The sequence below is a fragment of the Lathamus discolor genome, chromosome 5 (genome assembly GCF_037157495.1).
Source record: "Lathamus discolor isolate bLatDis1 chromosome 5, bLatDis1.hap1, whole genome shotgun sequence".
Taxonomy (NCBI): Eukaryota; Metazoa; Chordata; class Aves; order Psittaciformes; family Psittacidae; genus Lathamus; species Lathamus discolor.
This window is the reverse complement of record NC_088888.1, coordinates 43,709,622-43,735,608: the sequence shown is the minus strand read 5'-3', so window position 1 is coordinate 43,735,608 and position 25,987 is coordinate 43,709,622. Positions and strand designations below refer to the sequence as shown.

At 38.1% G+C, this 25,987-nt stretch overlaps 1 protein-coding gene across 2 annotated transcripts in view; it reads left to right on the top strand.

The window, feature by feature from the left end:
* SYNE1 (spectrin repeat containing nuclear envelope protein 1) overlaps positions 1-22,323 on the top strand; it is a 295,836-nt gene extending 273,513 nt beyond the window's left edge. For both annotated transcript variants that reach the window (XM_065680584.1, XM_065680583.1), the window contains 13 exons: positions 155-292; positions 999-1,190; positions 2,035-2,368; positions 3,280-3,348; positions 4,929-5,071; positions 5,904-6,030; positions 7,191-7,402; positions 8,792-8,992; positions 9,342-9,470; positions 9,796-10,008; positions 11,015-11,107; positions 12,960-13,018; positions 19,920-22,323. In XM_065680584.1, coding sequence (XP_065536656.1) covers positions 155-292; positions 999-1,190; positions 2,035-2,368; positions 3,280-3,348; positions 4,929-5,071; positions 5,904-6,030; positions 7,191-7,402; positions 8,792-8,992; positions 9,342-9,470; positions 9,796-10,008; positions 11,015-11,107; positions 12,960-13,018; positions 19,920-20,160 — 2,151 coding nt within the window. In that variant the 3' untranslated portion in view covers positions 20,161-22,323. The remainder of the gene's footprint in view (positions 1-154; positions 293-998; positions 1,191-2,034; positions 2,369-3,279; positions 3,349-4,928; positions 5,072-5,903; positions 6,031-7,190; positions 7,403-8,791; positions 8,993-9,341; positions 9,471-9,795; positions 10,009-11,014; positions 11,108-12,959; positions 13,019-19,919) is intronic.
* Positions 22,324-25,987: the final 3,664 nt, after the last annotated feature.

Genomic DNA, 25,987 nt, shown 5'->3' with positions numbered 1-25,987 from the left:
AATCATATAGGAAATGAAAGAAGGTGTACTAAGTTGAGGTTAGGTTTGAAGGGTATGAAAGCTGTATGAAATCTGTTTCTTTGGAGAACCAGTACTGCTGGGTTTTTTGGAGGTCGTTTGGTCATTTCACGCCACTCCATTTTCCGCTCCCCAGCATTTTATTGGCCAGCGTGAGGAGTTTGAGACAGCACGTGATAGCATCCTGGTATGGTTAACAGAGATGGACCTGCAGCTGACCAACATTGAGCATTTCTCAGAGTGTGATGTTCAAGCAAAGATAAAGCAACTTAAGGTAAAGAATGATTGAGTGGTAACGGGGAGGGATGAGAGAATGGCTAAAAACATTCATGGTGGGAAAAGAATTTCAGAAACATAATGCAAAAATGCAGCCTGATACAGCCCTTACCTGCAGGCTGCTACTTCAGCCTCAGAAGTTATGGGCTATGTCAGGTTTCAGTACATACTTTTCTGCCAAAATGGAAGCTCTCTGTGCTGTGAAAAATTTTCCAAAACTCAAGGGTGATAGTCTCCATTCCCTCATCATGAGAGGAAGTGTCAATAAAAATTATTAATGTCTTCATTATTGCTGACACTTAAGAATTACTACATTTTTCAACTATTTCTGCATTAAAAAATCATTATCTAGAGACAAAAATATTAAATGTCACGTAATCCATGATTTCAGTGTGTTAGCTTTAGCATCTGTGTTCATTCGAGACATTTGTCATGGACATGGCTTGTTTAGAGAACTTTCTTTCCAAATACAACAAGTGAGGAATGAGATGGTAAACCATGAAGTATCACTGTTTTTTGGCTAGAAAGATTGTGGAATTCTAAATTTAATTGCTTATTGTTGCTCATGCCAGAATATTTGGAACAATCTCTGTTTGTTACCCACACCATTCTTGCTGAAAAAGCTCAAAGACTTGCATCCTTAATAACTTAGGTTGTTGTAATGTTGATTTCATTGATAAAGCACAAGCTTTTCTTTTATGCAGGCTTTCCAGCAAGAAATTTCACTGAACAACAACAAAATTGAGCAGATAATTGTGCAGGGTGAGCAACTCATTGAGAAAACTGAGCCCATGGATGCAGCTGTCATTGAAGAAGAACTGGATGAACTGCGCCGTTACTGTCAAGAGGTCTTTGGGCGTGTGGAACGCTATCACAAGAAACTTATCCGCCTTCCTGTGTGTATACTTACGTACATACGTATTTCTTTGGTTTGTTGTCATTTACAAGTGTGAGAATGAAAGATGTTGAAATGTTGAAATGAACTAACATGAAACTTCTGTAACTTTCCAAAAATCCTGTGGTTTAATTTTGTTACAACCCTGACCGTCTGCCTCCTTTCATTACATGCTTGTGTCCTGTTCAGAGAGCAAACTCACCCAGATCTGGAATTTTTGTGAATTGTCATGAAAATCATGTAAATTGGAGATTTATAAAACTTTATTAATGGGGATAGCAGTGTGGTGCAGATAATAAGAACACTCCCTGCTCTGTCAGATAGTTTCACTGGCAGTTTACTGAGTTCTGTTTTGTGTAAAAAGCAATGTTAAAATGATTCTACCCATCAGGAGAGACAGACATTTTTCTCTAGAACTGAACATACAGCTGAATATGTAAGAGCAAGATGATTTTTGGTAGCTCCAGTCCTTCTGAAGGAAAGGAACAAAACCTAGGGTTTTCAAAATATGAAAGAATATAATGAGAGCAGTGGTCACAATAAAGTTCACTTATGCTTCCTATGACTTTATTCCAGAGTTTTCTTTAACTTGATGTCTACATCACAGTGGCATCAGTAAGAAGTCTAGAGACATCTACATAATATGAGACTTTGTGGTGCCTTAAGTAATTAAAATGAGGTGGCATTATGAACATTTTGTTGCTTTTTTTAGTGCAAAAGAATGCAAAATGGAAACCCCATCAGTGTGACTGTTCCCTAATGCTACTTTATTTCACTGACCCAGGCTGACCATGCAGTGCCTCTGCACATTTCATTGATTAGTTCTGTTTGCATTGTGCTTCTAGCTGACAGATGATGAGCATGACATCTCTGACAGAGAAGTGGATCTGGATGAATCAGCAGATCTCTCTGACATACATTGGCATGACAAATCTGCAGACAGCGTTCTCTCCCCTCATCCTTCTTCCAACCTTTCACTGCCTCTTTCCCAGCCGGTGAGAAGCGAGAGATCAGGGCGAGATACACCTGCAAGCGTGGACTCCATTCCCTTGGAATGGGATCATGACTATGACCTTAGCAGAGACCTGGAGACAGCCATTTCACGGACACTGCACTCTGACGAAGAAGATGGTGGGCAAGAGAAGGACTTCTACCTGAGAGGAGCAGCTGGTATAGCAGGTATTGGTGGCAAATTGTGTGTCCTGTTCTCTCTTAGTAAAAAGAAGCAAATCATAGAATTGTTTAGGTTGGAAAACACCTTTAAGATCATCAAGCCCAGCCATTAGCAAATGTTACAAATGTTGTTGCTTGGCCAAGATGCTCACGGAAAAGTATCTTAAATAGCCCCTGAAGATTTTAAATAGCTTTCCCTAAGTGATCCCAGTGGCCTTCTGGCCTTAGACACAGCAGTGGAGATTTCTGGATGATTACAGCCTTGGAAAATTGCAAAGGCACTTAAGATATGACAGGTAATTGGCTATGTCTATATGCTTCTGGACTGCCAGATGGGCTATGTCATCTGTAACAGCAGTGCGTCGTAAGTTATTCTGGCTGGAAGAAACTATACTGGATATGGCAAGGAGTGCAGGACAGACTGATGAAGAAATGCTGTGGGAGAGATCTGCAGACAAAATCATCAAGTGCTTAAGTAAATCTTGACTCAGTCCTTAGCCAGGAAAGACTCTAGCAACTGAGTGCTTAGCCTGAGATGGGATCTTGGGTCTTGCTCTCCAGTGAAGTTAGAAATCCTTTCTAAGTGTGTGTGCTTTGTGTAATAAATCTGAACGAGTGAAAGTGCCCAAATACACCCAGTTGGATGTTTGGGAAGACATACTGGTATATTATACTTTGTTCTTGTGACTGCCTTTTGCTTTCCAGGTCATTGCTCTGGAAAGAATCAGGTTTGCCTAGATATTAAGAGACACTGTAGCAGCTCCCTGTGTTTCAGTTTTACATCTTTTTTTTCCTTCTCCAGAAAGGATGTTTGCTGTTGGAAACTTTTTTATATTCCATCCCATGAAAAGGACTCCTGCTGTAAGGAGACAGCTGTTTCTGAGCTGTCGATTTAGACTGTGCTTTTATTTTTTCAGATGTAGAGATACCTGAAACTCTTGAGGCCTATGTAAAACTCACAGAAAGCGCACTCAAAAATATCTCTGGTAGGCATCAAAAAAGACTAAGCATAGCCAGATGCGAATACCACAGTGCACAAGCATAGCTTCTTTCTCTTCTTTTAGCATCTGCTATACTTTTCACAACTTACAAGATAAATATTTCTTACATGGCAGCACTGACATGTTAACATAGAAGTACCCTGCTTTACTACTGTTCTTACAGGTATTACTAGGTGCATGGATAAAACAATGATGTTTGAAGTATTGGCCCTGCCACCTTGGCTAACTAGACTAAACTGATCAGTAGGTTACTCTGGTTTCCACAAAAAGTAAGCAGAAGGAAAAGATGTAGAGTGAAACCTAATTGTTTGATTTTGCACTTAACTTGTTAACACAGCCACAACTTGAATTATTACTTACATGTAAACTTTTAGGTTGCTCCATGTATAAAAATACCAAGGTGAAGTACTGTAGTTTAATGTCTTTATCTTAGTCTTTTATATTGGAAGATGAATGTTTTCCTCACGTTGCATTTTTACAAATCATTAACCTGTTGTTTCATTTGTTAGATGACTCTCAGAGGGAGTAGATGCAATTACAAATACCTTCTCTCATGATATTAGTTTTCATGTTTTGAAGTAATTATTTCATTGCAAATTTGAAATAGCAAACATTTAACTTCTCAGCATCTGTGGCGCAGAGCTAACGTTCATTGTCCTTTTTCTTTTTTTTCCCCCAAATTAGTGAAATAATATTGCTTGATTAAGAGTATAAATCATAGCAGTACATACAGGAAAATGTGTGTAGTTTTCTGACCAATACATTTTGAAAGTTGTGAGGGAAAATCAGTACTGAGCACTTTGTTCTGTCCATTTGGGAAAAGGCAGTGTTCTTGTATGAAGAAATATCAACCGTTCGAGAGACTTCATTTTTCTGTAATTCGGTGGACAGAAGGCTCTTCTTCTTTATGCATGTTTTTAATTGTGGCTCTATGAATAAATTCAAACTTTGTAAACAGATGGAAATCGGGCACAGTGAATATGAATAAGAGGGACCTCATGTGGTCCTCTAGGCTGCAGTCTGCTTCAGATTAGAATCGGCTATAGCTAATTTACATCACAGAATTCAACTGACCTCTGTAAGGAAAATACAAGCTAGTCCTGCTTCAAACGCATTGGTGTGAGTTCCAAATGGCTTGGATGAATAATACCATCTTGCAGATATGTTAAGCATAATTTTGTCAAACACCTAAGGAAAAATACTATAAATTCTGCTGCTTAATGTGGTTGCTCTCACACTTTGCCACAAACTTTCTCCTTCAGAGAGGCAAGGAATTCTCCAAGGGAAAGGGGCACTTCAGAATAGTTTGCAAGCCTGCTTTAAACTGTGAACTCTTTGACAGTATGCTTATGGCAGTTGTGTTCACTGGTATAGTCATCTGTCCTCTGAAGGTCACTAACACCCTCTCGTGTAATCAGTTCGCTTTGACATTTTGCCACTCACTGCCGTAATCACATTTCTTCTTTCCTGTCTAACATAGATAGTATTCCTGATATTCCTGGCAAAAGATGATAAGATCTTTGAGAAAACTTGGGTGACAGTCGCTTTTTTTTGTTTTGGTACAGGAGAACCTGGTGCCTTGGAAGCACATATCCGACAGCTGGACAAGGCCTTAGACACCAGTCGTTTCCAAATACAGCAAACAGAAAATATCATCCGCAGCAAAACACCTACAGGACCAGAGCTGGATTCCAGTTACAAAGGATATGTGCGTGCATTTTAGAGCACAAGTTGAATAAGCACTGCAGGCTTAGATTTGCTATTGAAATATATAGCTGTTACAACAAAGCAATTGGACATTACTGCTTCTCAGACTTACTCATAGGGCTGCCATCCTTAACCACATGCTATTGTTGTTTGTGTTAGTGTGTTTATAATAGTGTAAAATTACAGGAACATGACTCTCAGGAATTTGTATTCCTATTGCTTTCTTGCAGATGTCCAAAAGTACTTTCTCACATATGTTTTTACCCATCTAATGATGATATCATCATTTAAAATTCCTCTGCTTTTAAAAGCAGGTTTTATAGCTTCATGCAGAGTATTCATCTTGCTGATGAATTGTAAACATGCATCATGTAAGCAAGATTGCATATATGGAATCTATGATTAAAAAGCTTTCTCAGGGAGGTTTTTTGGAAGAAAAATCTCTCTAATTAGTTCAAATTTTATTACTGGCAGAACTTAAAGATTAGCTGCTTGGATGAATAGTATTTCCACACATGTTTATTTTCTTTATCATATCTTCTAGCATCTTTGCCATAGTGTCTTAACATTTAGAACAGATGGCTCCTAAAGTCATCCAGCACAATTTCACACAGTGGCACTGTGTTATTTCTCTTTAGTCTGAACTTATGCTTTAGGTCTTTACTGCCTTCATATACATTTCTCTGACAGTATCAGGACAGATTGTTAGAGTAATAGATTTTTATCTTCACACTTAGGCCAAATTTTGGAAAATTTGGAAGTTGAACTATAATTTGAATTTTCTATGCAGATAGCCCTGTATATTGAAATAGGATTTTTGTTTGTTAACACAGATGAAGCTACTAGGTGAGTGCAGTGGAAGCATAGACTCAGTAAAAAGGCTTGGATATAAATTGAAGGAAGAAGAAGAAAAATTTTCTGGACTTATTAACCTGAACAGTACTGAAACACAAACGGCTGGTAAGTAATATTTAGTTCTTTGATGCAAAGCTGTTACAAAAAGTAGCAAACAAGCAAAGTTTTTCTGCATAAACACTTGATATTATTTACTGACATATTACCTATATGTATATATAGGTATATTTACATGACTCTGTTATCATGTTCTGTTTTACATGTCTCAATAGGAATAGTAAGTATTCCTTGTATACATTCTATAAAGAGATTAGGCATATAAGTGCATTTTAAGAACCCGTTCATATCACAAGACATAATCCTAAGCCTTTTGGAGAATCTCTGTGGATGTAATGTGTTTTTGTTGAATGTTTTCTGATGAAATAAGTTTGCTTATATTGCTATACAAAACACAGAAGTAAGTGTTCATTTCTTCTAATATTAGCTTTCATTTCTAATATTTTCTGTCTACAGTACAGAAATTTATATTCATCTGGTAGAAGTATTCATTTGCCTAATTTTAAGCATCAGCTGTAGAACAGGAGATATTGCATTGTAAAAACATGAATGTGTTCCAGAGACTCTAAAGGCAATGTCTCTGTTCTTAGCTTGATGTTTATTTGTGAGTTTTATTTAGTTTTAAGTTGATGGAACAATACAACTTGTCCTTCTGCCATAGCATTTCAAGATAACTAACAAGAAGAAATTTATTTCTTTATAGCACAGGTATTTATCCAATGCATCGACAGTAGCTTAGGCAAATATAGTGAGGTATGAGCATTAAACTGTGACAGGTACAAATACCAATGAAAATAATTAGTTATTTTATTTATTTATTTTTTTATTATTATTATTATAAATAGTATACGGCTAGTTAGATGTATTCAGATTCCTTGCCTGGTTTGATTTTTATGCTAATTTATGAAATCTTTGTACGAGCATAATCTATTTTAGAGACCTGCATGTGTCAACTTGATCCTGTTCATAGAAGTCTGATACTAGAAAGTGGCAAAATCGTCTGCTGTCTGGAATCCTCCTGAATCTCTGTTCTTTCTCTCCAACATCATGTTCTTCAATCTTAGTTTTCAGTGTGGTATTTCATGGGTTACGGTTTCCAGGGTTTTATGGCACATTTTTTTGTCCTGCATGGGATTCAACTGAAGCAGTTGTGTGTCTGGCTAGAGGTTTTCTTTTGCTTTTGGTGAATTTGGTGTTTATCATTCCAGGTGTAATTGAACGATGGGAATTAATCCAGGCTCAAGCTTTAAGCAAGGAGCTGAGGATGAAGCAGAACCTTCAGCAATGGCAGCAGTTTAACTCTGACCTTAATAGCATTTGGGCTTGGTTGGGAGAAACTGAAGAGGAACTGGAGAAGCTCCGCCACCTTGATCTCAGCACTGACATACGAACTATTGAGCTCAGAATTAAAAAACTGAAAGTGAGTTTTATTTCTCTCTTCCATGAGTTTTCTTGTAGACAGATCTGAGTGCAACAGGTATGTTGAAGAGGTTGCCGATAGTTGCAGCTGGCATGTTCCATTCTGCACATAGTAGGCTACTGCTGATAACTGAAGTAACTGCTAAGTGATTGTATAAATCACTTTTTGGAGTTAAATCAAATCTCTTCTAGTCATACTGGTAACAAAATAGATACTTTAAAAGAACCACCTCACTGGGACATATAACTTTGTATGAAGGAAAGAGAGAGTGCTGAAAGGGGTTGTAGCCTGCACACTGCTGTCACCAGTATAACAGAGGAAAAAAATGGTGTCACTTTTCAACATTCCTGATTCTTCTTCTGTTATCTCAGAAGCATCAGGATCCAAATGCTGCCATTGTGATCTCTCCTGTATATTTTGTAGCTATAAAGACCTGCAGATGTGGTGGTCCACAACTGCACATTCAGTTACTACCATCTTATAAGCTTGGGCACAAAAACGTGGGAGCCTTTGTCAAATGCACTGTGGTCCATACTAGGAATGAGGCGGACAGATAGTAAAGACTGTTTCCAACAGCAATCCATCAAAAGTGTATTAATGCTGATCTTCACTGTCATCCAAATTTAGCTTCCATAAGTACTACAAAGGTCATTGTGACATGAGGCTTTTAAGTAAATGCTGTAAAATAGGTGGAAAAGGGGGCATTTCATAAGAATCCTGTTCTTATCACACCCACTCTTGGAAAGCCTATTAGTGCCCTCCAAACCAAAAGAGGTGGGGTTTCTTTTGTGGCTGCCAGTATAAACAAATCAGAGGTTTTATACATGTCCTACTTCTATAAATTGGAGTAAGTTGTTTATACTCTTTGTATGTTTTCTTTTCCCTCAGTAAAAGCCTTTATTTTAAAATACTGTTGACAGCAGTTTCCCCTTGAAAACATGTTGTATTTTATGTTTATCAGCAAAACTGAGAAGTGAGGGCAAAAGTTTTACTGTGGGCTGAAGTACAGTTGTCCTCCATCTCTGTAAATTTTGTTGTGCCTACTCTGTCTTCAGGATATCTGAAATATGAGCCAGATCTTTAAAATTGAACTATGACTTCAGCCTTTTAAGAATTTACAAGTTTAATTGGCTTGTTCCAATTTATGCTCATTATGCTCACAGTAAAATTTTAGTAGATGTTAAAGAGTGAACATTTGTGAAGTCACAGAGTGAACACAGGAATCTCATACCCAGAGTAAGGAGACTGTTGCAGTAAGGTACTATTCTGCAGTTGCTGATGGCAAATCAGTGCATCCTTGTAGTGCCTTTTCTACTTGGCTCTTCTGAAAGTCATATTTTACTGATTTCCATCCTTTCTTCCCCTGTCCCATTTTGTCTTACCATTAAGGAGCTGCAAAAAGCAATTGATAACCGCAAAGCAATCATCTTATCCATCAATCTGTGTAGCTCAGAGTTCACTCAGTCCGACAGTGAAGAGAGCAAGAAGCTTCAAGAACGCCTGTCTCAGATGAACGTGCGCTGGGACCACGTATGCAGTATGATCGAAGAGTGGCGGTGCTCATTACAGGATGCGTTAATGCAGTGCCAGGTCTGTATTAAGTGCCAGGCACTTATTTTAAATTGTCAACATCCTGTGTATCAAAAATGTAAACCATATTGTTGCCTGGTGTGCTCATTATCTAGTCTGAAACTAAGATGACCATGGAGGCTGAAATACAGCTTCGGCATGTGTTGTCTGAAAGATACACCTACACTATCTGAAGCATGTATTTCCAGCACAAGTTTTACTAAATTTTGCATCTCTGGAATAGTATTCTAAGATATTCCTTGTAAGTGATGTTCTTTAGCCAGTAGGACCTACGGTAGGATGAATTAAAAAACTGAATTTGACTGGAATTTTCTACTACACTGTTAAAATCATCACTCATCACTTGCAGGATTTCCATGAAATGAGCCATGGTTTGCTGCTTTGGTTAGAGAATATTGACAGAAGAAAAAATGAGATTGTGCCCATCGATACAAACCTGGACTCAGATACGCTGCAGGATCATCACAGACTTCTGCTGGTAGGGATATGATCACCCCTTTTTCTCCCAAAATCCATCATCAGAAAAACACCTAATCAGATTTACCTTTAATTTGAGGGTTAGCATTGTACATTGCATGCTAACACACAGCTGTGGGACCAGTGTCAGTAACTACTTTGGTAGGGGACACTGCTCACTTCCATTAATAGCATAACTTGTGATTTAAAATCTCAAGCAAGAACTAGGCTGCTGTCCACCTGTCTGTCTCCCCGCAGATTAGAAAGTTTTTCCTTTCCTTTTCTTAAAAACAAACAAATAGAAAAAACCTTTAATTAAAAATACCTGATACTTACTTTGGCAACAGCAAATCAGACGTGAACTGCTGGAGTCTCAGTTGAAGGTGGCATCATTGCAAGATATGTCTTGCCAGTTGCTAGTCAATGCTGAAGGTGAGGACTGTCTTGAAGCCAAAGAAAAGGTGCATGTCATTGGAAACAGACTGAAGCTCCTCTTGAAGGATGTCACACGTCATATTAAAGACCTAGAGAAAATCCTAGACATTTCAAGTAGTCAGCTGGTAGGTCACACCTTTTTATTCCTTGCTGTATGTTGGACACACATTTCCTGCTGTTTTGACTTTCTCTGGTCAGTGCTTTTGGCTGCACTCTTTCTGTTGTTTGCAATACTTACCAAGATGGACAAACGTAATCTTGAATATCATAAAGTAATCTTACACTATATAATGTAAACATATAATTTGTGATAGTTTTCTTAATCCAGTAATTTTTTGCTATTTGGTGTAGCAATAAGTATTGAATAAGTTTGTTTACCCCACCACTACTGATTCAGTCAACTGACGAAGTATACGAGATAATTATTCTACTTGCAGTACTGAAAATTACAGTGTGTCAGTTGTCACTGGTGAGGAAGATAATGCTCACTCTGTAAAAATAAATAAATAAATAATGTAATAGGCTAATGAATCTCATAGTGCCTTCTGAGCTTTGAGCTATACTCCAAATCTCTTCAAGTTATCATGTGTCTCCGGGTATTTGGGAGGGAGTTATGCATATGTCTTTGGCAACAGTGGCAGGTATAAAGTAAAGATTTAAAAGTGTTTTTTACCTGCTTTAAAAGTCTTGGATTAGCAAAGTACATTCAATCATAAGAATGGTCAGGGTTATTAGCCTAACTAAGGTTAGGTTACTAAGCCATAAGAACTCAGTTCTTCCCTCTTTCTAGTGAATTTCTGCCTGTTTAAGTAAAATCTTGGTGGTACCAGCCTCTTCTTGTAATTAAAGGCCAATAAAGAGTAACTGTTTTTTCCTCTCTATTGACTTTGGTGAAAAATGTGTCACTTAAAGCAATTAAGTTTAACTACCTGTTTGCTTTTCTTTTTCTTCAGGGTTAACAGAGAAAACATGTAATGCCTTAGTCTTATAAAATTTGGTAGCAAAATTTAATTGCTTTATTTTATTTGCTTGGAAATAACTCTGTTGGGATTTCACTCAGGGATTTTTTTTGTTTGCTTACCTGAACTGCTAGTTGCTGTATTTCTGAGTTCCATTCCTTCTGAACTTTAGGAATTGTCCTCATGGTCCTCTGCTGATGAATTGGACACATCGGGCTCAGTAAGTCCTGTATCTGGAAGAAGCACTCCTAGCAGACAGAGAACGGTAATTCCACTTTATGTATTTCTGCCACCTCATGGGTGGGAGCTCGTCTAAAGTAGCTCTAGCCAGCTGGAAGGCCCCTCTTCTCACTTGGTAGGAAAGGAAATGGCATAAATCAAAACACAGCTGCTAGCCCCAACCCTGCTGCATATCCCATCCTGCATGAAATAAGTGGTAAATACTATCTAAAACCAGGGCTGTCAGTGTGGTTGGTTTACCATAGTATGGCATGTCGTGTGTCTTGTATTTTGCTCTAGTGATGGCAGCACCCGAAAGTCTGGTCTTGTCTGGTATAAACAGTACTCCATTTCTGTTTGGGCTTCTCTTCAGAGCTGTTTCATCGAGAATCTCAATAAGAGGTTTTTTTGGTAATTTCTGATGAAGGTTACAAATGGTCTTATTGAGACTTTGGATGAATGGCTAAGTAGAGCTGAAGGGCTTAAAACATTACACAAAACTAGTTGCACAGGGCCTAATCAGTGGCTGTGATGGCAACTCTGGAGTTGTCTATTTGCATCGCTGGCACAAAATTCAAGAAATATAGCAACACATGCCTCTTACTTAACACTTCCATACTCTGAGCCCAGAATGGAACTGCAATTATTTTTATCTTTTTCTGCAATTCTATTGGTTGATTACTTTGCTTTTATTCTTTTAGTTCTTAAAACAATCAGGTTGGGTCTGTTGATTGGTTTTGTTTGGTTTTTATTCCATTTGCACTTTTTCTACAGCCTCTTGAGTTCTGTCTTGATAAATTTTATGGCTTTTAAAATTGATTTTTTCGATTTTTTTTTTTTTTTTTTTTTTACATTCACTAGTTTCCTTTTAGATGCTAGTATGAGAATGTAAAGGAAAACTGGCTTTTCAAAAGGAGAAGGAATATAAAGCTCAACATTTTGTTTAAGAAGTCAATGTGTTTATCTTCAAATTTAAACTTAAATAACTAATAAAAGCTCACAGATGTAACTGGATGATTCCTGACTGTTGCAGGAAATGGAGAAGTATTTTACCATAAAATTTTGTCTAAAGAGTATGTAGAATGATAATAGGTTTCATCTTAACGTTTTAATGAGCATTTGTCTATCTCTAATTTGTTAGTGTTTATGTATGTGACTACTTTTTTTCATTTTTGTCCATAATGTTTAGCTAAGTTGTATGATTTCTTCAAGTCTGCTTTTCAAACTTCTGGGTTTTGCACCCGCAATTTTGGAGACTGAAGTGAAATTGTTTAGAATTTGAGTGCCAAATATACCAATGCTAAATAAATAAATACTAATACAAAAATGCAATCAGAATTATAATAATCTGACTGCATTAAATATTCCAGCAAATAGTTGTGAGTGCAGGAATGCACCTACAGTTATTTGGCCTTCAAAATTGTGGTGGAGAATGAGGGTGGAGAAGAGGCCAGACTCATCAAAGGAGGCCCTTGGACCTTTTTTCCTTGAGAATATTAGATTTGCTGCATTTGCATTTTGAAATACATATATTTGCCCATACTCAATGTTTTTTCTATTTCATATTAAAAGTCATTTGAGCTAAATTACTAGTGGGGTTTTTGTTGTTTTGTTGTTTTTTCTTTAATCCAGAGCTACTGTTTATAAATGTAATGACTAAACTTATTTTTGAGCTCCCTGTGTATAGTTCCAGTCATTTCCATACTCTGCTAGCACAAAGAAAAGCCAGTTTCCTTGGTTCATGGGTATTGGTCTCTTCACTTGATTTTGCTTTGTTGTGGTTTTTTTTTTTTTTATGTTTCCTTTGCTGCACTTTTAATTTAGTTTCATCAGTAGCTTGTCTTTATTTGCCTGGACTGAACATTCTTCTTTCTTTACCCCCTGTTCATTGCAAACAGCCACGGGGCAAATGTAGTCTCTCACAGCCTGGACCCTCTGTCAGCAGTCCACATAGCAGGTACCTTATTCTCCTGGTTTCCGCACTCTGTTCTAGAACCCCAAGAGGATGATGGAAATTGGCTGTGATTCCTCTGCATCTGCACCGACTCTGTCAGGTGGCCAGGACTTAAACAAGTGAAAACGTCCCTTTTGTTAACAGTTTGGCAATAGGGGCTCTGAATTACTTCAAATTCTTTGTTAAATAGAAATACTGGCTAATCCTTGGACGTCTACAGCTTTTGCTTTCCAGGAATGCCATATAGTCAACATTTATTTTTCATATGACTGATCGGGATGAGTGCGTGTTTACACTCATGATAATTAATGAATAATTTATTTTGGCATGAATTAACAGAAATGCCAGTAGGTTCATGGCAAACACTTTTTATCATCCTCTTTACCTCTAGATATTAAATTAAGGCAGGTAATAGACAAATACCATATTCTGGAATTCACAAAACCCACAGATCTGGATGAGACATACTAACATTTTATATTTTTTTTTCTTCTTCTTCTTTCTTTCTTTTCCTTTTTATTTTATTTTTTTATTTTTATTCCCTGAAATGTTTTGTTCAGTTTGTGGGTTTTCAGGACTTAAGAATCAAAACTAAAAGTCATAATTTGAGGGTTTTGAGACTTGGGGTCACTTTCTCTCCCCTCCTAAGACCACTGCAATATAACATGCTAACATTGCCATGACTCTTGCCAAGTGCTTGCATCCGTGTATTGCTCTGGGAGCAGCACTGCCCCATCTCTCTCTGACCAGTAGAGAGCAGGCTTGCAGCTACAGCTTTTTGCTTTCCATCTTGTCCTCAGCAACCTGTCACCTCTGCAGCTAACAGTGCTTCTGCATTCTTTGTTGTTGTCAGTGTGATGTGTGTACATTCACTTTTTCACTGATCAGTTCAGCCTCTAGAGTTATGAAGTTAAAAGAAGAAGAAAAATATGAACAGGCCAATATGTATGGCTGTCTTCTGCTATTTCAGCAGTTTTGCAACACCTAAAATGATAAGAAAGTGTAAATAAAATATGTATTTGTTCTAATAGTTAAGTCCTAAACTTCATTTATTCTCTGTGTATCAAAAACTAACTAATTAATTTTAAAAATAACTCCTGTTAAAGTGAAAGATTTGATGCTGGGAAGAAGGCAACACTAAATTTAGTACGGTGATTGGGCAATAACCAAGCAGGTAAATATACCTCGAGTAATTTTTTTATTTGCAAAATCAAGGCTATATTCAGCAAAATTATTCTCAAATATAAGTGAAATAAATAACAAAGCTACTCAAGATGTAGAGATTTACAAAAACATTTCTTTAAAAAAAGGTTTGCTGTACATGGGTATTCATATAAATAGTGTATATAAATATCCAATACATAGTATGTATATATATACATAGTGACTGTCAGCAAAGTGGCATAGTTGCAAAACCATGTAGCATAGCAGATAGAACAGGTAAAGTCATCTTTCACTGCTTCCACTGGCACTAAGGATCTGTCATATTTTTAGGGGCTTTTTTTCTTCTTTGAACCATAAGGAAAGCACGAGAAAAATAGGTGACATATGTACACTCCATCTTTCTGTCTAATGGGGAAAGAGAATTAATTTTTCCAACTCCAGTCTGCTATGAAGCTTGGCATTGTGTTTCTTAGAGTGGGGAAAGGGAGGATTGGGGCTTTACTCTGCAGCCATTAACAGCTAGGAGGAATGGAGGATGTCTTCAGCAGGTCAGCATGCTTGCACTAGTAATGTACTGAAGAAACGTTGTATGCGCTCTTCCACTCTCCTGTTTAGTCAGACCACTTATGCCAATCTTTTGAGAAGGTTTATGGTTGTAGGTGTGAGCCACTGACTCAAAGAGCAGCTAGCAATGCTTTGCAGCTTTAAGAACAACCTTTATTCTAGCAGTGGCTTTGGCGCGGCACCTTTCAGATCAAGTCTTTCCAGCACTGTTTATTAACACATCTTGTAGCAGTACAACACAATGTTCAATTTGTCATTCAGACAAGCATGGAATACGAATGAGTCACTGCTGAATAGGAAACTTAATCAAATGCGCAAGCCAGACAGGTTGTGGTTGATGTGTAATGTGGTTTTAACTGATAAAGCGGTACAAGCTGTCACCGTGTTCTTTAATATTTTGACATGCCTCTGATCAGAGTACTTTGTGTTTGATCTTGCACTGGATCAGCAAACCCTGTTAGAGTTTAAAACACAGGAGAGCTAAAGTCAATTTTAAAAAGTTTATGGCATAGGAGGTTGTGAAGGAAAGTTTGTTTAAAAATTAGAGGGGCCGTGTTTTGTGTATAACATGTATGATGTCATTTTGCCTTTCCCATTATCAGGGCATACAAACAAGCATACATACTGCGATGCTAAGCAAGGTAAAAGCTTAAACTAGATGTTACATTGTGGATTTAACTAAAGGCTCAAGTGGTATTAGTAATCGTGTGCTAAATGGGAAAAGCAGATCCAAGAAGCAAATCGTCTTTCTTCATCAGTTTAATAGATCTGTCATAAATGCACACCTGGATCTGTGCCTGTGGAGTTTTTTGAAGTGATTAAAATCTTCAAAAGATTAAAGTAGTGGTTCAATTTGCTCAGGGTGTTTACAGTGTCTCTCTTGAGCAGCTCTGTTCAAGTCTTGGTGCCACATTGCCAGCCTCCATTTCCTGCTCTCCCCAGGCCTCCCCAAATGACTAGCAGATCTCTGAAGGTCACTTGCTGTTCCTGGAACAGACCAGGCCACAGCATGCTCAATGCCTTTGGCCACAAAATGTCAGTCTTTGCCACTCAGCTTAAATACAAAGCTTGGGCTTCCCTTCCTGTGGTTGTTTTCCCAGTTATCTCCCATACTCTCAGAGCTTGTTAGTTAAACTTCCTATTTGATTGCCTTTGAAATGGACATATCAATCTTCTTTACAGGGAAAGCCAAATCTGCGGTTTGGGTGATGTGGTGCTGACAACTAGGGAGAGAATCAAAGTGAGAATGCAGCCAAAGAAGGTCATTCCTAGGGGGTCAGTTAGGCCACCAACAGTTGTTGCCTGCTCTTGTGGGCACAGTATTATACCTTCTTAATAACTGTAGCAATGTCCGTCTTAAAAAATGAAAATTAGTGAAATAAAAAAGTCTATTAGAAGGTCGTTATCAAATTTAATTTCTCTGTCTGGAATTACAATAATTTCCACCTTTGATATATCAATGGGAAGATGCAGTAATTTGATTTTGTGCCAACAATATCCCTTACTTTAACAACTGTTCACCTTTCTTTCTCTCTGTTCTGCACTATTTTATAAAGGGTAGTTTATTATCTCTCAGGTCTTCTATTGATAAACTCAGCTCTTTATTTTCTTCATAGCAGAAATACTCATACTTTTTTGACTACTTGAAGTTTGTGTAAGTTTGAGTTCTTCCTCCAGAAGTATGTTAACCAAAATGACACAAAACTGTTCCAGGTGAGATCTTGCTAGTGCCTTATAAAGCATCGTTAAAATTACCCTTTCTGTCTTCTGGAAATTGTGAACTGAAATATATTTTTAAATTTCTTTTGTCCCTTTTCACAGCTCTTCACAAGCCACATTATTGGTTTGTGGCCATCCTGTGTTAAGGAGCTATAGATTTTCCTCATTATCTTCAGAATGTGAACTTCCGTATTTGCAGCAGAAATTTTTATTGCTATCTTAAAACACTGTAATCTTAAACTCCTTGAACTGGTTCTTAAACTTATTGGATTCACCCTCTATTTTCTGTGCGAGCCAATCCTATTTTGTATTTGCAGAGGCTTCCAACCTCTGTTGTCATACAGATGAAATCTTCTCCTCGTATATTTTGTGCCATAGTCTTTTCATAAAGATATTAAACCAAAACTCATCCTCGATTAACTCAAGTAATAACATCCTACTAGCCCAGCAGTGCCTCTTTCAGTGTAAGCCTGTTGTCTGCATTCCATTAGTCACTTCCCCATTAAACTCACTTTATTTTTTCATACCAGCTTCTCTTGAATGATAAATTCTTCTATTATAATCTTTCAGATGTTTACTGCAATACAGATAAATTAATCCAACCATATTTTCCTTGCGGAAAAAAATAAAAATCAATCATCTTTAAAATAAGGTACTCATCTGAGCTGGTTCACTTTGCCCATCTGATTTATAGCCTGGTAAATTAGCTTCTCCCTTGAAATGCTTAGGAAAGAGTTCCAATTTCACTGACATTACAAACTCCCTAAGTAAGGGTTACTATTGCTTGCAGTTCTTAATTTATGAGAATTCTTGACATAAAGAAGCTTACTGTTGGCCAGGTCTGCAGCTGTGCCTCCCCCTTTTATCTAGTTAGTAGGAATTGTGTATGGAGGGAGTAGCAGATGGCCTTCCTTCCCACCTCAGATAGGGGCCAGTGTGACAAATCGTGGAGCAGTCAGAAGACAGACAGCTAAAGATGCAAGCTCAAGAAACAGTAATTGCATTTTTCTCCTAAGTGGCATACAGTGCAGCTTCCCCTTCTCCTGCTGGAATAAACAGGAGTCCTGGCCCTTATGAATAGTGACCCTTTTTTATTAGCAATGTTTATTTTAACCGTCACTCTTTACCAAATCCATTAAATGCTCTAAGATGGCCCATTCCATTTTTCAGTCAATTATGTAGATTACAGAGGCATACCTGTAATAAACACAGGCAGTACAGTGCTCAAACTTCTTAGAACTCCCCCTTCTGAAGATGTTTTCGTAATGTTTCATTATTTGCTTGTTTGTTTCTATGCACTGTTAGAAACTCTTCTTCAATACCCTACTTCACTGCAGAAAACATATTCTGAAAAACTTTGCCATAAACTGTTATTTTTAAAACAAAGTTTATGTTCCTTATGGAGATCAGCCATGCAGCTTACACAGACCACTCTTTTTCCTCTCCCTTTTTTTTTTTTTTTTTTGGTGGTCAAGACACAAAGCAAAAAGTTGTGGATTGTGCTACTAAATCCACAAAGAAAATGAAAATTAGATGTTAACTTTGCCTGCTCACTTGTGATTCTGCTTCTTGGAAATTCCCCTTCTGACGCCCCAGAGTAACTTGAGTCAGTGAAGAAAACTGGGATTTCGCTTATTATCAAGCAGCAGTTTCCAGCTGCAGAAATGTGGCCTTTTTTGATTGGGATTAATGACATTTGTACAATGAGAACCTTGTAAATAGGTAAACTGTGCAGTCAAATGCTTGGAAGGTAATTAAGCACTCCTTGTTCCCTTTGTTTCCACCTCAGTCCATTAACTTTCTGTCTTGGCATTCTTGGACGGCAGAAGTCCTGATTCAGTTAAACTTTAATATGGAATACTCCAATGCTGTTAAATGTGCCATATCCTTTCAATACGTTCTTTATAATAACATGGTCTTACATTGTGTGATAAGCAGCTTTCCATCCGAGCTACAATAACATGGATTCAAACAACATGCAATCTGATGTTTTGATTATCGCTTCTTCCTGGGATAGGTCAAGTTGATCATTTAGCATACCTGAGTCTTTATGTTTCTATTGGTCATCTAAACTTTACCAAATCTTTCTGGCTTTCTTGAAGTTTTCATAGTGGGATGATATATGACGAAGACAGTAAAAATAATCTCAACCATAGAAAGAATTCTCTGAACACATGGGATAGAGACCCTTGCAAGCATGGCATAGCTTTGAAAGTGAAATTTTGGATTTTGTATGGTTCCTTATGCAGATTCAGATTTATCTGGGAGAAAGGATCAAAAGGACAAGGGAAAGGCAAGGAACCATCGCCCCTGCCTTGCTTTACAGGGGAGCATTTGACCTTAGCCAACAAGCCTGATGTTCCAGGCCTTCAAGTTGAGATTAAATCATCCTTACGGGCATTTTTCTCTCTTAAACCTTTGCAAACTACAGATTTGTTGGGCTTCATAGTTACAACAGCCACACAGATATCTTATAACAACACGTCTAAGACAAAATTAATGACCTAATGTCTTAATAAAAGACTTCTGAAGCAAATTATTTGAAGGCTCTAAGTTCTTCCATTTTTGGCTAGTGCTAAAATACAGTTAATGCCATTTAATTAACACACTGAGACCATCAGATTTTAACTTGTGTAATCAGTCTTTCCAGTCATTCACTGATCTCGAAACCTGTCATCCATATATTAGAGCTCTGACAATTTCAATCAAAAAGGAAAATGTGAAATCTATGTCTTTATCCCATGAAAAAATAGATTGGATTTGAAGGCTTAATTTGAAGTGCTTCTTTGGAAATATTTGTGTTAGTTCTGGCCTCTCTCATAGACATGCCATTTCACATCAGATCCATAGACACGAGACAAAATCACTTGGATGTTGTCAACTCAGCTGAGAAAACAGATTTTAACTGCTGATTCAGTGCAAGATTCAAAATTCAATGTACTTTATAGAAAATGAGTCCCCATTGCCTCCATATTGGTGTATTAATTAATTGAAGATTGATGTAACTGAATCTTAATGTGTTGCACCCTTGCGGATACTATATACAGAAATGAATGTAGAAACTTCTGCAAACCAAATGCAACTGCTATTTTAAATAAGGAGGCTTCCATTTTGGACAGCATGCATTGAACACATGACAGGTACGGCCCACCTTTTATTTTCACCTTCTCTACAGCGCAGTGCTTTAAAGGGGGAGTCTTCCCTATAATTGACAAAAGGGCTGTGGGGTCACAAAGCCCTTTCTGTTATGATCATTTGGCATTTTCCTACCCAATCTAGAAATACAGTCTCTTAAGAATGTTAGGAAAATAGCATGTTCAGGGAAAAATACCTCTGCAGTTGTCAGTCAATGTCTGCATAAATTTTAAGCCAGCCTTAAGGGAAGACTGAATGCCCAAAGGCAACCTCTGCTGCAGTGATGTTTTACTGTATTCACCTGTCCATCCTCTTTTCTCAGGTCCACAAGAGGTGGCTCAGGTTCCTCCCTTTCTGAGGCTGGGCCAGCATGGCGGCACCCGTCCTTCTTCCTCAGAGTCCTCAGAGCTGCTCTGCCACTTCAGCTGCTCTTGCTGCTCCTGATTGGGCTGGCTTGCCTGGTGCCAATGACTGAGGAGGACTACAGCTGTACTATGGCCAACAACTTTGCCCGCTCTTTCCACCCCATGCTCAAATACATGAATGGTCCACCTCCATTATGAAGGAGACCTGTGAGACAGCGGGTGACCATGCAGGAGTGCAAGCTGGGCGGCAGGATGGTTTTAAAGGGTGGCAGGTTTCAGTGTGGCAGCTTTACCTACTTGCTGTAGCTGTTGCTGTGCTCATAGCATTCTTTGCTGGCATTCAGCTAGTAACGCATCAGTATATCAGTATCAAACTTCAGAGTGTATTACCTGTATAGCATTGTTCAAATACTCGCATCCTGGGTACTGAGGAGGATGTGACATGTGTGAGCAAAATGTCCTTCTATCCAGCTTTCTGGATCTTCAACCACTTTATGTCCAGGTCATTGCCCTGTACTATGCATAGCTAAGGACTTGATACTGTAGATCTTTTCCTGTGTGCTGCTCTAAATGAGCCATTAGCCAGTCTTTGTTAAATACCCTCTTGATATCTACAGTATACAAAATAACCAATGCTAAAGAAATTTTAGAGCATTTGTAACATACAATTTTAAAGGATCTTGTATGGCAATGTATTATTCCCTGTGGTTTCTGTTTCGGGCATGGTGTTCTAACGTTTGCTTTGGATGCACAAGGTGTAAATCTGAGAAGCACTTTTTTAAGGTTTAAAAAAATGGATGTAATAAATAAGATCGTAAAAGATTTTATGAGGAAAAAAGTTGAATGTCAAGTTGAAAAACAGAGAACATATATATGTACAGTTTGCTAAGCCAAGTTTTGTTTGTATTGATTTATTTGCATTTATTATAGATACCATAAAATATTTTGTCTACGTGCTTTTTAATGACAAGTATGGAAACCTCTAAGTTCAGAATGAGATACGTATGGTATAAAAATTAGAAGACGTACATATGCTGCACTTCTAAAATGGATTAAAAAATGCTGTAACAAATTAATGGTATTAGGTATATGTTTGAATGAGATCTGGGGAACTGGACAAATGTGAAGTACATAGGAAAGTATCACATTAGAAGATGTGCTACTATTGAAAGCTGTTCATATTTTGAATTCATTGGTCATTTCAGGGTTATTTCTTTTCTCTCAAGCTGCTTCTTGAAGTTCATTCTCACCCATGTGCTCTGTGGGTGTGTTTATGTATGCACTCATGCAACCTTTGGCAATTGAGGTTGCACCAGTCCCCACTAAAGTAAACTACGTAGCAGCTTAGTGCCAAGATTTATGCTTTACCAATAGTTAGTCTAGTGGAATGTGCCCAAAGCATAATCATAAATAGCAGAGAAAAAAAGAAAAAAAAAAAAAAAAAAGGAACAAAATTGGGAACTCTTAAGTTTTCCAGAAATACTGCAGAAAACCTGCAGTCTGCGAAGTGGCAAACACTTTGCCCAGCTTATCAGTCAAAACTCAACCAAAAGAGGATTCCTTTTGATTTTGGAAAAAAATACAGACTCTCTTTAATAGTTTGGGGTTTTTAAATCCATGACACACAATATGATTTTTTCTGGTGAGTTAAATGTTTTTACTCTAGAATATATTGCAAACACCTTATTGCTGTTACATAGAATTACATTCCTGGAATGTCATCACTGGAGCTGGTTTGAGGGAGGGTGGTTAGATGTAGAGTACCACAAGTGAACTCAAGCATTTGGAGAAGACAAAATAAAGGTTCCTTTTCAGGTAAGTGTAGTATTAACATTTTCCTGAAAAAGATTTTGTATCTTCTTCCTTTTTATCCTGAAATGAATATTTTGTCAACAAAGTATCTTAAATATCTGAAATCAGACTTGGACTGACACAAGTATGTATTCTTCTCAATGCTTTATGGTTTTTTTTAAATTGCTAATCAGAAATTATGCTAGGCTAGGTTAGTATCCATAATCACTGATTCTGTCATTGACTGACATAATCACTTTTGGGGTACAACGATGAGCTGTTAGTTGCAACAGACATGCCAGATTCCGTAAAATTGATCCCTCCTCTCTTTTCTGTTACCGTTGTCTTTGGTGACATAATTTAGTCATTGCTAATTTGAGCACCTATGTGAATAATTTGGTAGTTTCTCAGACCTGTTAGCCCAACTCTCTGTATGCTTTAGAAATCCTTCCATCAGCCGCTCCCTCATTTTGGTTAATTTTTTTGTTAAAAGATACTTTTGTTTTCTTTTAAAAGAAAACATTGTAAAGAGTAAGCCTAATTTAGTGAGAAATAAAGATCTGGGCCTGACTTTGTCTCCTATTTTCCAGCTAATTATTGGTGATATCATGGAAGTAGATGTTATCTAAAGGGTAGTAGATAGCCTGTGAATATCAGCCTATGGAAAAGCAGTGTGTTGAAGGAACCAGGTGAAAAGTCACAGGTGAGACCTCTGTTTGTGTCTTTATAATACTTAAGAACTGAGAGTGAGGCAGGGAGGATTGAAAGGTGTTAGGAGGGAGAGAGGAGTACAAGGAAAAAAGTTCAGTTTGAATTATGTTAGATGCAATTAATAAGGTGCTTTATCAAACATATACAGGGTAGCACTTGGCATGCTTTGGATTGCAACCTGACATTTGTATTTGCCAGCTATTTTGCCACTCTTCAGCTTCTACTTCCCTTGGCTGTTTGAATGTCTCCCCCACTTTTCCAACTCCTCACTTCTCATGCCCTTTTATTTTCTCTCGCCTGTTCAAATACTCAGTCTTGGGAATACAAGAAGTGATGAACTGACAGAGGAATGGAAATTAAGCTGTTTAAATAGGCGGGGGAAAACTGATGTGAAATCATAGGAACTTTTCATACTTAATTCCTTAAAGTTAAGGCTAAGGCGGAAAAGAATTTATGATAATTAAAAAGAAATAAACAGTTTGGAAGGTCACATTATCAATTGTCAGTATCCCTTTTGAATTGAGGGCATTTTTGGCTAATGATTACCTGCAAAGGTATATGTGGCTTGCTGATGAAGATGAGGGTGGAGTGTCCCTGCTATGCCTTGCTTCCTTCCAGATGTTTCAGAGCAAAGCTGCTTCTATTCATGCCTCTGAGCTCTAGCTGTAGAGCTAACTAGAGTTTCAGCATATTGCCTGTATATTTGAAAGAGGCGCTGGATACAGAGAACTTTCTTTTGACTCCGAGTATTTGCTCACACAGAGCAAACATCCCAGTGAAGACCAAACTCTCTACAATAACTGTGAATAAGGCAGTCATGGGCAGTGATAGACACGCATAAGAAAAATGTCATAGACAGGAAAAATGCCTGTTTGTAAATCTTGAAACCCTCATGCCTTCAAGGATATGGGAATGTCAGTCTGAAGCTGAAGTCTCACGGGAATAGCAGGTGGTTTCTGCTAGCAGGTTAGAGGCTCCTGACTGCCACTTTGGACTTCTTACTTTTGGGACTTTGAGTATTAACTGCAACTGTGGACAAAATCTAAATCTGACCAGATAAAAGTGCTTTGAGCAATAGGCCCCTCCAAAAGCAATTTCCTGGCTCTGAACCAATTTCATTACGACTTCAAATGTGATTTTACAGAACTGGATCTTGATTCTAAAAACCGGCACAAAGATATCAAAATGGAAAAAAAATGGCCGCGATCAAGATCCTGTTAAAGCAAGCTCCATTCCAAGAGCAGCAGTGACTTGAGCTGCAAACCCCAGAATGAGATCAACATATGCTTTGATCTCCACAGCATGAACCAGGTTAAATGGGTCAACTGTATGGGGGGAGTGGGAACCACACTCAGCTGTCATGTACTTTAGCCAGAGGCACTAGCCAGCTTTGCAGCCCGGGCATCTTTCTCACCCTATAATGTCAAGCTGCTCTCTCTTGCCTACCTCTGCGTTCTTGGGGTGCTGTCACAGACAACATGGGTGAGGACAAACTTTTTAAGAAATGCATATATTAGAGTCCAAGATGCCCTGTCTCTGTGCTCCGCCTGCAACCTGTCATCTGACTTCTTCCGGAATTGTCTCACTTGGGCTCTGCAAATATGAGGGACTTAATTCTTGGCTGCAAAGGTTAAGGAAAGGCAGTATGGGAGCTGCAGAACTCTGGGTCTGACATTGAACATTGAAGGCATGTGTTCAAGCATAGAGAAAGGAGACTTTCCATTTGGGGAACTCCAGTCATTACTGCATTATGTTCTTCCTCATTTTCTATCATAGATAAATGCAGTAGCTTCTATAGAGGTGTAATCATCCCTGCAGCTTGATGCATCTTGCAACACTGAACCTGCTTAGAAGCGTGTAGTCTCTTCTTAACTAGTGGGTGTTTAAAAGCATAATGGAAAGTGGTTGCTCAGCAACTCCAGACTGTGCAGTAATTTATGCTTATAATGATAATAGTGCAAGATAATGAGCATCATTTGCCCTGAACTTACTGCTTCTGTTTATGGAGTTTTGTTTGTGGACTGTGCTTTACAAAATCTGAAGACAGACGGAAAAGAAATATTTAGAGATGTCTGACAGTGTTAGGAATACAAATGATCTGAAGTTGAAAGAAATAGTGTGCCCTGATTTCTCACAGTTATGAGCATGATGATACCCATTGCCTATCCTTCACGCTGTTCCAGCAGCGATAACAGCTTAATTCTGCAGCAGATCAATAGTTTCTTGCCACTGGTTTGCCACCCTTCCAGCTCCCCTGCAAATGTCGTGAACAGCTGCAGTCTTGCTTTCTCATTCTGTAGAACCTTCTCCTACTGCTGGTTATTGAATGGACAAAGCTACTGAAATAGTCTTATGAATGGTCATCCCTAGCCCTCAGAGTCTTGTGCTATTTGTGGTTGAGAATTTGTTTACAGCTGATAGCATCACTCAGCATGCTTATCATCATGTGCATCTGAGTGCATCTGTGTGCATGTTCAGAGTCGTAACAAACTGGTTGCTCACAGTCTTCGAACTACAGATGCTATCAGGATTTAACAAATGTGGGAGGATTCTGGGAAGTAAAACCAGAATCAAGGAGAAGAAATGCATGTTTTTAAGCAGGAGAAGAGAGCATTTATTTTCTCAGTTGCACTGCTATGTTTTATTTGGTGTTTAAAGCAATGGATCATGGAAAGGAAAAGCAGGAAATACCATACTGAAGTTTAAGCTGGGTGGTGTGGCCTTAAAATTGTTCAATTCTTACAGTCGTCAATTTCAGAATTCATCTAAACCTAAGTTGGGGTGGGGGAGAAGTTAGAGAGAAGGGGTCATTTGTCTTTTGTCTTTGGGGGAAATATGTGTGTCTGATATTCACAATGTTCCCTACATGAGGGAACTAGTCTAGGTACTGGCTGGCTGGTTTTAACCTTGGCAGCAATGCCAGCCAGCTGAATTCTGTTGTTTGTTGTGCTATTTGGCTGTAATTAGACCTAGAGGGACATAGATGTGAAATCTATATTGGAAGAAGTTATGCTTGGTTTAGTAATCTTAAGAACATGGGAATATTCTCATAATATTCCACAATAAAGAAATAACTAGGAATGATTTAAGGATTAAGTTGTCTTCCAAAAAAACAAAAACAGTAGATGAAAATCTATGAAAACAAGATAAAAGGAAATTAATAACTGCAAGCTTGAGCACTAAAGACTTGTCATGGACTATGATAGAAATCTGAGTTATATGAAATGATTGCTCTAAAAGCAGACAGGAACTGAAAACTGTGACTTCTGTTACTTGGTGCTGCTTAACATATTAAAAAAAATGAACTGGTCAAAACTGCTCGGTTCAGTAAAGTCTATTTAAAGACCTGAGATGTAGCAAGTTGATTTAACCACAGCAAGGTCTGAATAAAACAATGGCACATTTAGTTTTCATAAGAGAAAGGAGGCTTTACGAAACTATTGTTGATTTCTTGTATCATCAGAGGTGGCCTTGCGGGATGAGAGGTGAGCCACTGAGCATTCCTGTGTCAGTCAGGGATGAT